This window comes from Pseudorasbora parva, chromosome 4 (assembly GCF_024679245.1).
Source record: "Pseudorasbora parva isolate DD20220531a chromosome 4, ASM2467924v1, whole genome shotgun sequence".
Classification (NCBI taxonomy): Eukaryota; Metazoa; Chordata; class Actinopteri; order Cypriniformes; family Gobionidae; genus Pseudorasbora; species Pseudorasbora parva.
The window spans coordinates 1,704,044-1,717,368 of NC_090175.1; the positions used below are offsets into that span (position 1 = coordinate 1,704,044).

Genomic DNA, 13,325 nt, shown 5'->3' on the forward strand with positions numbered 1-13,325 from the left:
CAGTCAACTCATCTTTCATGATGACAAACATCCATCTATGTTGAATTTAAGAAGATTTTATCTTTTGTTTAACTGGAGTCTGTTTGATGAGACTGTTAGTCCAGGATGCGATGTAGGAAGAAAACAGCATTTCTATTTCCTCTTAAATAAACCTCTGTGTTTTTAGGAGAAATATCTGATCCGGATGTGCGGTATGCACTTTTTATAATAAAGAAACATTGATTTAAACACAGCTGAAAGCAGCAATTACAGTTCTGAGCAAAGCCTGCACTAATCGCATATGTAGCGTTATGGTGATTATTTTAGGCAAAGTGGTTTAAAATGGAATTAGCCGAATTACTGACAATAATGCAGTGACAATAATGTAACACATATTGCTATTAGCTTTTTAAAGTTTAAAATCTTTCTTACAAACTCTTGCAGAAACTGATCAGTTACATCATTATAAAAGTAACTAATTACCAGGAAAAGTAACTACTGTGTTTTAGATTAAAACTTTTTTTAAATGTTCAAATATGTCAAATAACTTGGATAACCCCCAATATTAAATGTTAAATGAATGAAATGGACACTAAATAGAATAAATTATTATTATAAAACTTTGTACACTACATTTACATTTAATCATTTAGCAGACGCTTTTATCCAAAGCGACTTACAAAAAGGGGAGATCAATAGAAGCAACGAAACCAACAACGCCAACAACCTGTAAGAGCTGTAAGAATTCTCAGTTAATCGAGCACACTACACAAACAATTTAAAAAACAAACTTTTTTAAGACAAACAAACAGAAAATTTAATGGGATAGTTAAGTGCTAGTCTTTATTGGTCAGGTGCAATTGGAAAAGATCTGTCTTAAGATGCTTTTTAAAAATGGCTTCAGACTCGACTGCACAAATTGAGATCGGCAGGTCATTCCACCAGGTGGGAACGGTCCAGGAAAAGACACTAATCTACACTATTTTAATGTTGCTGTAGGACAATGTGAGAGACACCTATCAAATTCAAGACATTATTGTAAATATCAGTAATATAGTGGAAGAATAAAACTAAATAGATGGTTTAGAACTGTAATATTTATTGCACAGACCACAACTGGCCATCAAATAAATCTAAAAATAAATGATGCTCCTTCAGAAAAGTCTACCCAAAATAGAAAATAATGATAAAAAATATATTAGCCTAACTTACATAGCCAGACTCTTTGTAATGCACATACACATTCTACAACGTTCACACAACTGGTAGACATACTGTAGCCTGCTTGAAGTATTTTCTTCCTCAGAGAAGTAAACAGTTTAACAAGAAGTGCTCTCAAGTCCTGTTTATGGCGGGCTTACCCACTCTGTCCTCAACTATATATCTAGATATTATTTTGTTAAATTCTGTCTGGGTGATAAGAGTTTGCGGTGGAGAAAAACCTAGTTTTGGTTGCTTTAATGTCGTGGCTCTGTGTCCTTCTTTTGGTAGCGGAGCTCGCGTTATCAATTGACTCTTTCTGGGCATAAGCTGCACGTTATAAACGTCAGCGACGGAAAACTAGTGCTTATACTTCCAGTTTGCGAAAGCTACCTTTGAAGTCATTGGACATGCCATCGCTCTGACTCCTGGTCGAATGCACGTGTGTGTGTGTGTGTGTGTGTGTGTGTCTACCTAAGCCAATCATGAATCATCATCAGTTATGGTTGTGTCCCACCCACATATCATAATCAGTTATGTGTACAACAGAGCCCGATCTCACGAAAATGTGTATAAATAGTACGAGTGTGCAATCTCGTGGAATGTATACGCCAAAATGAGTTTTGGCATGCATATGGTACGCGGTTTTTCGCGTGCATATGATACACACTTTATGGCGTATTATACGTACAAACCCCCCACCACCTCCCTAATCCTACCCAAGAGCGTGTCATATATATGCCATAAAGTGCGTATCATATGCACGCGGAAAACTGCGCAGCATTTGCATGCCAAAACTCATTTTGGCGTATCCATTTCACGTATCCAACTTTTGATACGCATGACCATGCGATCGTGTTGGCAGGTCCGCTGACAGAGAGCGCGCCTGTTCGGATGTAAACCGCTTCAGTGAGCTCAATTATAGTAACGCCGCATTTTATTCTCAGTAACGGTAACAGCGTTGTAACGGGGGAAACAGTTATTCATTTTATTGCTTGTTACTGAAAAAATGAACGCGGTTATTCCCATCACTGGGTATAGAACTCAAGCATGCAGGTTTTATTCCAGTGCCAAACACTGAAGGCATAGCAAACAACACAGGGAACGTTAATGAAATCTAAGGCACAGTATGAGAGATACCACATTTATGTCCAGAATAATAATTAATCATGATGGAATCAATCCAAACTACAAACTTTAGGTATAAACTAAATCACCCAGATTCGGTCAGAATTACTGATTAGATCAAATACAGGTTTGACTCACTACATGTATATGTTGCATCAATGATGATAGATGCCTTTTTTATTTGCATCCAAAACGTGTTTGTAAATGTCTTGTGTGACACAGAGGAGGAGTCTGAGAATCTGTCCTATATAAAGAGTGTCTGTCAGACTGAACAACACAAGACTCAACACAGAAGGTGAGTTACTGTTTAATTCTTCATTTACCTCACAGAGCATTCAGACATCGATACAACTTTCAGAAAACAGACATTAAATGAACATGTTTCATTATTTTAATCTAGATATAACACATCTCTGCTGTGAGAGATTGAGAAGAGACTGAGAAGATGGCAGTAAGTTCATCTACAACTCTACATTTCTAGAGATGGTTTTCAGAGTGATGTTCATCTCTTTCTCTCTCTCTGTCTCGTGTAGTTGAAGGTGTTTTTGGTGGCTCTTCTCTCTGTTGTTCTGGTGAGCGGATGCAGTCGGGATGGAGGAAATCCGGTTGAAATTCCTAAAAAGCCGGCCGACTGTTCTTCCCATTATAAAGCAGGACGCAGGCTCAGTGGGATTTACTCCATCTATCCAGCAGGAGACGTTCCTGTCCGTGTTTACTGTCAGATGGTCTCAAGTGGGAATAATGAAGACAACGGAGGATGGACGGTATGAATCTGACTTTAGATCATTAAACACACATCAGAACACACATTATGAATCATATATTCTATATAAACCCATCACAGGTGATTCAGAGGAGAATGGACGGCAGTTTGAATTTCTATCAGCCGTGGAATAAGTACAAGAGTGGATTTGGGAATGTGCAGAGCGAATACTGGATGGGTAAGATCTCACAGTGTGTGTCTGTTTGAGTGGAGGATCATGTGTTTGGTTGAACATGTTCTTTGTGTGTGTGTGTGTGTGTGTGTGTGTGTGTGTGTGTGTGTGTACAGGGCTGGAGAAAATGCACCAGCTGACACGTAACAGGAAGTACATGCTGAGAGTGGATCTGGAGGACTTCACTGGAAGGAAAGGTTTTGCTCAGTACTCGACCTTCTCTGTGGGTCCTGAAACTGATGGGTATAGACTGCAAGTTTCAGGGTTCAAGAATGGAGCAGCAGGTACGGCACTTTCATTTACATTGAAAAATAAATCACACTTAGTAAATGTGGAACCGATGTCCTCAATGGTGCTCTTCTCTTCTGCAGGTGACTCTTTATCTGGCCATAATGGTATGAAGTTCTCCACCTTTGACAAAGACCAAGACACCTGGGGGGGGAACTGTGCCAAACAGTTTCTCGGGGCATTTTGGTACGCAGCCTGTCACAGTTCAAACCCCAACGGTGTGTATTTATGGGGAGAAGATCCCACCCATAACGCCATTGGAGATAGTTGGTTCACCTGGAAGAACACTCACGCTGTCGGTATGAAATCCATCAGAATGAAGATCAAACGTGTGGCTTAGACCTCTGAAGAAACATTACAGTGTTTCTCAGAAAGTTTTGGGTGTCCTTTCCTCTGTTAACTGAGTAACTCAGTAAATCATGGTATATATGGTGACCTATGATATATGGCTGTTGTTTTATATACCCTGATCAGTTATCTTCTCTTTGGTGTGGGTCACTTCTTTAAATCTACAACTGAAACGAATCAACAATAAACTCTAATAAAGTTCAGCATTGAAAGGCATTATGTGTTGATGTGGATTTGTTCATCTCCAGAATAGACGTCAGAAACAGTAAATGAGGAATTCAGTTCAACTGCTCATGAACTGATTCACTTTCCCTATAAATACAATCCTATATGTGAACGAACAATGTGTACGTTTCTCTTAACACAGATATCTCTGTTTATTTGCCAGCAAAAGTCTGTTTTACATCCCATTCTGCATCATGAGAACATCAAACATGAGAATGTTACAAAAAATTGTTCTAGGAACGTTAGTCAAATGTTTTCATTATATTTTTTATTTTATTTTTATTGTTCTCCAAACAGTTTTTTTAAAATGTTTATTGGTAATGTACGAGTTAAGGAAACATTCAACGGTATCAAATTGCAAACATGAGAATGTTACTTTTAAATGTTCTCTCTGAGCATTCCGAAAAAAGTATTAACATTTAAAAAGACAACGACAACATTTTAGGATAAAAGATTTCTTAAGCTATGTTTAAATAATTCTTCTGTGCTTATTGTGTGAGAACATTACTAAAGACTATATAACTTTGAACAAACTTTCTACTAACATTACTGGAAGAATGTTTTCATAACTTTGAAAACATGTTGCCAGAATGTTAGTCAAAGTTCAGAGAACATTCCGTTACTGTAGCTGGGTATATATGTTTTGTGTGTGTGTGTGATGTTTTAATAACACATTTTGGGTGGAGCACATTAAGCTAATCAATTGAATCAATGATAAGAGGTGTATATCTTCCCGTCTTCGGCGCAATAATTCCGATCTTTCATGTATTCATACTCTTGTGTAATCGACACGCCATCCCATCATTTATTTCCAAATAAATCTGTCTCTTCCGTGATACCCTGAAATTTTGAATATTCCAATCTAATATGATTTCTGACCTGTAAGGTTGCCAGAATAATAATCTTACACGGTGTGTTAATAGGCCAGAGGAGAACTGGCACCCCGACTGAGGTTGGTTTCTCCCAAGGTTTATTTTTCTCCATCATGCCCTGATGGAGTTTTGGTTCCTTGCCACTGTCGCCTTTGGCTTGGCTTGCTCAGTTGGGGACACTAAAAATATGATTAAAGTTATTCAACTTATTATACAAATAAAATGTATGAATTAGGTCTTATTTAATTCTATAAACTTAAATACTGATCTGCCAACATTGTTGCTATATGATAAATTAAAATAAGCTGATAACATCACTGTTTTCTCCAGTACGACTGTACAGCCAAATCTAATTTTGTCGCAATATTATCCTGTTTGACACTGTGAAGCTGCTTTGACACAATCGTGATTGTAAAAGCGCTATATAAATAAAGTTGATTGATTAATTGATATATACAGTAAATGTAATTCTTTCATTGACCGTTTTTATTTTAGCATCCTTCCACCACCCCATCTCCTCACTTTATGGAGCCCCGCAGATGACATGCAGTAAAAAACTAGTAGGCTAAATCGTGTGCACAATTTACTATTTTGTTTTCTCAATTTATAAATCGTGCACACATTTTACTATTTTGTTCCCTTCATTTTTAAATAGTGCGCACGTTTTACTAATTCATTCCCTCGATTTACTAAATTATGCGAACAATTTATAAATTGAGAGAACGAATTAGTGTAACGTGCGCACGATTTATAAATCGAAGGAACTAAATAGTAAAATGTGTGCACTATTTACCTTTTTTTTGTTGCATGTCATCTAAGGGGCACTGTATCACTTTGAATGCATGTTGAAGTAGTAAAGAAAATGGTAAAATGGCGCATTAGATACAAACAGTCAAGCAATAATAATGACATTACAGGTGGCATTATCATCATTATCATAGACATTACCAACAGTTTTTCCATAGCCATTCCAGAAATCTACACAGATTCTTCAGAATTCAACTTCGCGTCCAATAAAAACTGTGCCCCCTATTTGATGCCGAATGATTTGAATAGTTCCTAGAGTCCTTGCAGAAAAATTGTCCAGGCCTTAAAGGCTTTGAAGTTTGGGTTTATGGGTCAGATCCCCTAAAGTGTTATTAGTTGCAGAGGCTCTGTTTGCATCAGGCTCAGAAAAAAGAAATGTTGAAGATGACTTAGGCAGTTCATGTAACGACAGACAATGTTCCTTCTACAACTTTTTTTGCTGTAGCTCAGGAGTCCATGCTGTAAAATCTGATATTGGTAATAGCACCCACTGAACAGATAGGACAACTCGGTTAAGAGATCAACTAACCTCTGTGTATCTCTGTGAGATTATCAGGAAGCCTGATGGGCTCAGTGCTCCCCCACTGGAGTGTGGTGTATAGGGGGTGATCATCATGAAGTCATAAACATCTATATAGGATTAAGGCCACGGTGAGAGATGTCTATTCATTTAACCAAACGATTTAGGTAACATATTTTGATTAAAGATTACAGGGTGTTCACAATAAAATACTTAAGGATATATTTCATTTTGTGCAGGCTTTAAGTTAATATTTACCAAACGTTAAGAGATGTTTTACAAACATCTTTTTTTTTCTTCCTGACAAAGTGTAAGGAAAACACACGCACACACTACATTGAGAATGGTAATGTTATAAATTGGTAAACAATTTCAAAAGCAGTGTGTTTCAGGAGAAATGCAAACAAAATCAGATGCATGAAACACAAATGTCTCCAAACTGTTACACGCATAAAGTTTTTGGTATGGTTTCAGAGTCAGTGAGTATACTACAATAAACACTTTGTGACTTGTGTAAAACTTTGTTAAGCATGCAAACACTGATAAACATGCTGGAGACAATAGCTGTTTAATATCAACTAGAACCCAACTCTGATGTGAATGACTGAGTGTGTTTCACATTACTCTAAATTATTTCACTTGCAGTTCCTGGCTAACTATTGAAGTGTATGATATGTTAAAAAAATAAAACAGCTTACCATATGTTTACCATTTTCTTATAAAGAAAGACAAAATATTAAAACATAAAACACACGTCTGTTTTTGCACAAGACCTAAAAGACAGACACCTAAACACTGGTGTTACAATATTGGTGTGGAGCAAATTTAGCCAAATAAAATGGCTACTTATAAACAGTAATTTATTTACTTAACTGTTGTTAATTAAGAGACATACACAAAAGAAATGTGTATCCATGACTGCTGCGAGATGCACAGTTTTAAATGTGCAAATAGTTAGATAAGTTTTAATAGTTAGAAAAGTTTGAAATGTATTAGTTATTTAGTTAAGTTTAGACTCCCTTTTCATGTTGTGGCGTCATGTCCGCATCATAGAAAAAAACAGAAATATGTCCTAAAAGAAATATAATTAGTTTAGTCTTAAACACTCTCATGTAGAAGGACTGTCATTTAACTCTCTTTACGCTGTACTTGTTCATGTGTTTTTATTTAACTCCTATGAACATGTTTGACCATGCTCAGTAAGTAGTCTTTACAAACTGTTCAACTGTACAAAAACTAAAGAAACAAAAATGTAAAACAGTGTCATCGAGTAGTGGAAATAATGTAATTTACAAATCAGCATAAACTTTACAATAGACCAGGAGAGAGAATTTCTGTATTCATTTGAAATGGTTGAAGTTGCTCTCTTGAATTTACTTTTGTGCAAACAAATTTTTTGCATATAAAGATTATGTTTGAATCTTATCCGTAGCCTTTAAAAGATTGTGGAGGAACATAGTTCTTAACCTTTATTTCCTGACATGTATTTTGTGTATTGATTATAATTGGTACTTCACAATATGTACTGTTCCTCTTTTCTTAGTTATTTGGTCTTTTTTACATAGATGTTACAGATACACATAATTCCTGTATAAAGTTCATGTTTGAAAATTTTATCTTAGCTTTTCAAGAGTGTGGAACGTTTCATCAAAAAGGTGTGACAGCCCTGACAAAATATTTAGCCGTGTACAAATGTGCACAAAGATTTTTAGCACAACTCCCTGGGTAATCAAAGGGTAACATGCATTCTCCAGTATCGAGGGGGAGTGCTAGGGGCGGAGACAGGGAGGGGAGCTTTAAGCACCCTCAAGCAGTTCATTCCGCTTCTCTCAGAAAGAGAGGATGCTTTTGCACTGAACTCTTAAAGAAAACAGTGTTTTGTCTAAACTAAATAAAAATGTAACATTACAATGTAATGTGAAACAACTTACAGGGCGCGCACCATACAGGGAGAAGAGCCCGTATGGCCCATACAAGGACCTTCCGGTCTATTAACGTCAAGCCGACCCATACTCGAAAAAAACTCTCTGAAACTTGTGAGAAACCGGAAGGAATATTTTTGACACAGAAATACTCCATCAAACGTCCAACATTAGTTTTTGAAACTTTGTCTATGTTTAGGATGGGAATCCAAGTCTTTAACAGTGTAAAAAGCTCAGTATGCATGAAACAGCATTTCACCCCCCCCCCCCCCTTTAATATTATCCATTTTGCTTTTATTTTATTTTTTTACTTTTAGTCGTTGTACCACATCAATGGGAGTGCTAGGGGGCGAAGACTGGAGGTGTGTACACACACTCCCACAGCTCATTCCGCTTCTGTCATCAGAGAGAGAGGATGCTTTTACACCGAGCTCCTTAAGAAAAAAGTTATGGAATTTTGATGACCCCCTCAAGCTATCAAATTTGACATTTGGTGCCCTATTATCTCTTTTCTATGTAATTTGATGTAAGCGTGAACTTGTGAAATATATCCGTCATAATTGACTTATTTTAATGGACCATGCGCACGGAACGCTTTTTTTTTACCATCATTTGCTCTTTCATGTGAAAATAAAGTGTCAACATGCAGTAAATGAAAGATTTAATGTACACTTTAGTTAAATTCATTGAACAAAACATCTTGTTACGTATGTAACCCTTGTTCCCTGAAGGATTGGAATGGACAAGTTAAATCAGTACTGACGAAATGGGGGTTTCGCTTATAAGCCATAAGCCATGTAAGATCTACAAAACTAGCCAATGGCATGAAAATGTGTTTTCGCATTAAATTTACCTGCTGAGGAGCCGTGGTTTAGCCACTGCGCCGCCTAGAAGGCCAGCCTAGGATATGGGAGAATTGAGGAGGCGGGTCCGCTCAACCTTTCCCTCGTCCACCAAGTAAGGTGACAGCATAGACAGCTGTTGAAGTCGCCCAACCAAGGTATCGTGTGGTCACCTTCATCACCCAGAGTGTGGGGTCGATGGCAGCATGCAGCTCATTGAGGAGCCCTGGGTCGGCTCCACCCTTGTGCATGTGCAAAGGGGCTGTGGCCTGGCCCTAAGCAAAGCAGGACTCTGCCACTGAAGTAGATGAGACTGGCTAGAGAGAGGGGTGCTTAAGATAGCCATGCCATGTTGAAGCACTCTGTGGACACCGTAGCGTCCTACCGGGGGGACCCCTGTCTACCCACTGAGGGCAGAGAAGGCGGAGGAGGCCAGCGAACGGTCACGGGAAGACACTGGGACTTCCAGGACGTTGTGAACTCCTCATGCACCTTAGGACAAAAGGCATCGGGGACAGGTTCCAAGAGCTGTCAGGTGCCATCCCATAACCAATTGTCCAACCATGAGCGCTCGTGACAAGGCGGGAAGTACCACACCAGCCCGAGGCTCGTGGCTGCTTAAGATCACAGGCTGTCAACTCTGGGTTGGACCGGAGCAGTGCTAACACGTCCGAAAGCGGAGCACAACCAAATCTTCATCCCCAAAGGACTCTAGCCCACATTGGGATGCAGCAATCCACATCCTGTTGCTATCTGGAGTGTGAACAAAATGAACAGGGGGTCAACAGACGGTCCCACCACTTCAGTCCAAGCACTCGTGGGTAACTGTCATGTCTCAGGTTCTTTCTCTTTGCTTCTCTCTATCTTCTCTCATTCTCATTTGTTACACACACACACACACACACACACACACACACACACACACACACTCTCTCTCTCTCGCTCGTTACGCTCTTCTCTCTACCTGTATTATATTTATTTTATATTATAAAATACACTAGGAATGTGTTTCCCTTGAAAGTTTTTTTTAGTAAAGGTTTAAGTTTAAGTTAAGGTTTTTCAAGTCTTCTAAGTAAAATAAAGAAAGAGTATTGCAATGAAAACATTTTCTCCTTAACCTCTTTCTGTTCCTGTTGCCTGAGAATAGAATAGCAAAAAGCCGAACCAGACCGAAAACCGTGGTGAAAAACTGAGCTATGTATTGAACCGTGTACTAACTGTATTGTTGCATCCCTACACTGTAAAAAAAAATGTGTTTTGTTGGTTTAACTTAAAATTTAAATTTTAAAATATTAAAATTTTGAGTTTATTGAAATTAAAAATTTGAGTTGATACAATGAAGGAAATTTGTTTAATATATAGAAACTCAGAATATTATTGTATCTGAACCACATAAAAAGTTTGATAAATCATGAAAATAGCACAATTTGGCTGCGTCATCAGAAACAAAACACACACAATTACCCAATATGCTTAAAAAAATCTGTTAATAATATTTTAATAAAGGTTGTCGAATCTCAAAAAATGCTCATTGTATTAACTCAAAATTTTAATTTCAATGACCTCAAAATTTTAAGGCAACTTTTTTTTTTCTAAATCATTTTTACAGTGTATTACTTAGTATTCTTAAAGCAAACCCAAATGATCCAGCATCAGTGCTAGGTTGAGCAAGGTACAAATAGGGACGGCTGTCGCGGAACTGACGTTTCGACGCTGTGTCGAGATCTTGAAGCGCAGATGTTTCAAAACACTGCTCCGAACTGGGACTCATGTCACGTGACTGTGGCTAAATGAAGCGCCGAAGTATTTCATCAGGAGCGCCGGTCAAAACTGCTTTGATTAAAAGGGACGGGAACAAACCACACAGTCACACATCTGAATGAACCTCATTCCCCACACTTTAAAAGTGAAGTTAATCCATCCTCACCTCGTCGGTTTTTGTGAGAGGAGTTTTTTGTGAGAGGAGAGAGATTTTGTGATATAAGTGAGATTTATTGTGCTCTTTGGTTAGTTATATTTACCGATATGACTGATAGGTATAGACAGTGACAGATAGTTAGGATAGATATAGGCTAGTGACGCATTCATAGGCTACGTTAGAATTATAGATATAGAATTTAGACAATTCAGAATTACATAGATATAGAAGATATTCATAGGTGATATATATATAGATAGACATGGAGGCTCGTACATCTGGTGTGGGAGCGTTTCCATTTGGAAACACCACATAAAGTGAGATGTGTGTATTGGGTATTATATTGGCCCAGAATGCATGATCCATTAACTTAATTTTCAGTCTTATTTGTATGTACTTGCTAAAAAATATTTGTGCATGCTAGCAACAAGTGTCCCTTATGAGAGGATTTATTCAAAGGCTGGAGAAATTATATAAATAAATAAAAAATCCTTCAACAACAAAAATGTTATGTAACAAATGACACATTGTGGCTTTATTTCTTTTAATAATCTTAAGTTTTCATGAAAAAAAAAACTTACAACGAGGATGCTACAGGTTACAAAACCAAGTAGTTGTCAGACAGATGTAATGTTTTTTTTTTTTTTTTTTTTTTTTACAACCAAGTAGATCACTGTCAAGGTTATTTCAGATCAATACACGCAAGTGACCACTAGATGGCGCCATGGAGACGGGTGTCGGGTGTTGTTTCGAAGCTTCGGCACATTCGCTTTAACTGTTTCAGTGCTTCACCAAGCCTCGGTCTGCCCATCACTAGGTACAAATCCACACTGGATGATGCACGCAAAAGAGTCCAATTACATAAAACAACCATTACCAGAGAAGCTGGTCAAAAAGGGCTGAGCAAAAGTCTCAGGGTAGCCCAAACATGTCAATGTAAAAGCATAGGCTAGGCAAGAGAACTTCAAGACTGAGCACCGGTACAAGCAAATGCAAGTCTTTAAATATACACCTGTTAACACGCTAGGCACAGGTGATTTAACTGAACCAATAACGAGCAGTGAATTAGGAAGATGTGGAAGGTCTTGTGCTCTCCGTCTCCCTCTGCTGGACAGACCGTGGTGTGATATTAGTAAAGATCTTTCCAAATCAAAGGGATTACAGTATGAAACTTTAGTTAAAAATAAATAAATAGCTGTCTTTCCTCTTTAAATGATGCAGAGAATGGGGCGGCAGTGGCTCAGTGGTTCATGTAAGTTGTCTACAAACCAGAAGGTTGGTGGTTCAATCCCCGGTTCCACCTGACCAAGTGTCGAAGTGTCCTTGAGCAAGACACCTAACCCCAGCTGCTCCCGACGAGCTGGATGAGGCTGACATCGCCGTCGGTGTATGAATGGGTGAATGTGAGGCAAAAATGTAAAGCGCTTTGGATAAAAGCGCTATATAAATGCAGTCCATTTACCAGAGAAAGGAAGTCTATACTTTTTAAGAGAAAAAATCTGACTAAAGGCTAAAGGGGCGTTTGTTAGGCCAGAACTCGGAAAAAAACAAGGCAAACTTAAAAAAAACAGTTCCTCTTTGTATATTGATGACACTTGTATGTGATTTTAAATTCATTAATCTTCAAATTAATTTTTCCTATTTTTTACAAACAAGCTTTGGATAATTGGAAATGGATCTACAGACACTATTTCTCTCCACATTTGTGTGTGTTTTGGAATAAACAATATATATTTTTCAAAAACAAGATTTAGTTTGGTTTAACAAGGCTTTGAATTTCCGTTACAGACTTTTTAAATCAGTCAGTTTACCTGTATAATTACACCGCACCGAAATTGTTAATAATCTTGGGGCAAATGTATCTTTAAAATAATATTTAAAACTCATTAGTTGTCTTTCCCCAAAACTATTTTACCTTATCAAAAACTAAAAGATAAAAGATATAATCCTGTAATTGGTTCTCTTCCAGCTCTTACTGTCGGGGAACTTTCCATTACGGATAAAATGTGTATTTACCTAAGACAATGGTGAAGAAGAAACAAGATTATTATTCCGCTTGTTTTCAGAATCTGTGGTAGATATAAATAAATATGCAATTCCTAAAAAAATTTAGATATGCTCACTTTAAAATAAAAAAAATGAAAACCCTGATATTATTATATTATTATGCAGCTCATGGCGTCTTTACTTCCTGCCAGTAATTGTTAGGTGGTTATTCATTTAGAAACATGCATCTTCACAAAGTCTTACCAGTGATCTCTGCCTTGCTATGGAAGTCCCAATAACTTCCCCATAAGTATCGAGACTTTTTATTAAAAAAAAAATCCTGAGAAATTAGTTC

The 13,325-nt window shown here is 37.6% G+C and overlaps 1 protein-coding gene across 1 annotated transcript; it reads left to right on the forward strand.

Moving 5' to 3' along the window:
- Window positions 1-2,705: 2,705 nt before the first annotated feature.
- Window positions 2,706-4,094, forward strand: LOC137072632 (microfibril-associated glycoprotein 4-like). The gene is made up of 5 exons (XM_067440511.1): window positions 2,706-2,758; window positions 2,841-3,071; window positions 3,152-3,248; window positions 3,359-3,526; window positions 3,614-4,094. Exons 1-5 carry the CDS (start codon window positions 2,753-2,755, stop codon window positions 3,868-3,870), a joined length of 759 nt encoding a protein of 252 aa, XP_067296612.1. The 5' UTR covers window positions 2,706-2,752; the 3' UTR covers window positions 3,871-4,094.
- The last annotated feature ends 9,231 nt before the right edge of the window (window positions 4,095-13,325 follow it).

What these genes read in the sequence shown, in the direction of transcription:
- LOC137072632 (XM_067440511.1), top strand. An exon ending in AAGACAACGGAGGATGGACG is followed by an intron (nt 3,072 to 3,151) that starts GTATGAATCTGA and finishes AACCCATCACAG; the next exon opens with GTGATTCAGAGGAGAATGGA. An exon ending in GCAGAGCGAATACTGGATGG is followed by an intron (nt 3,249 to 3,358) that starts GTAAGATCTCAC and finishes GTGTGTGTACAG; the next exon opens with GGCTGGAGAAAATGCACCAG.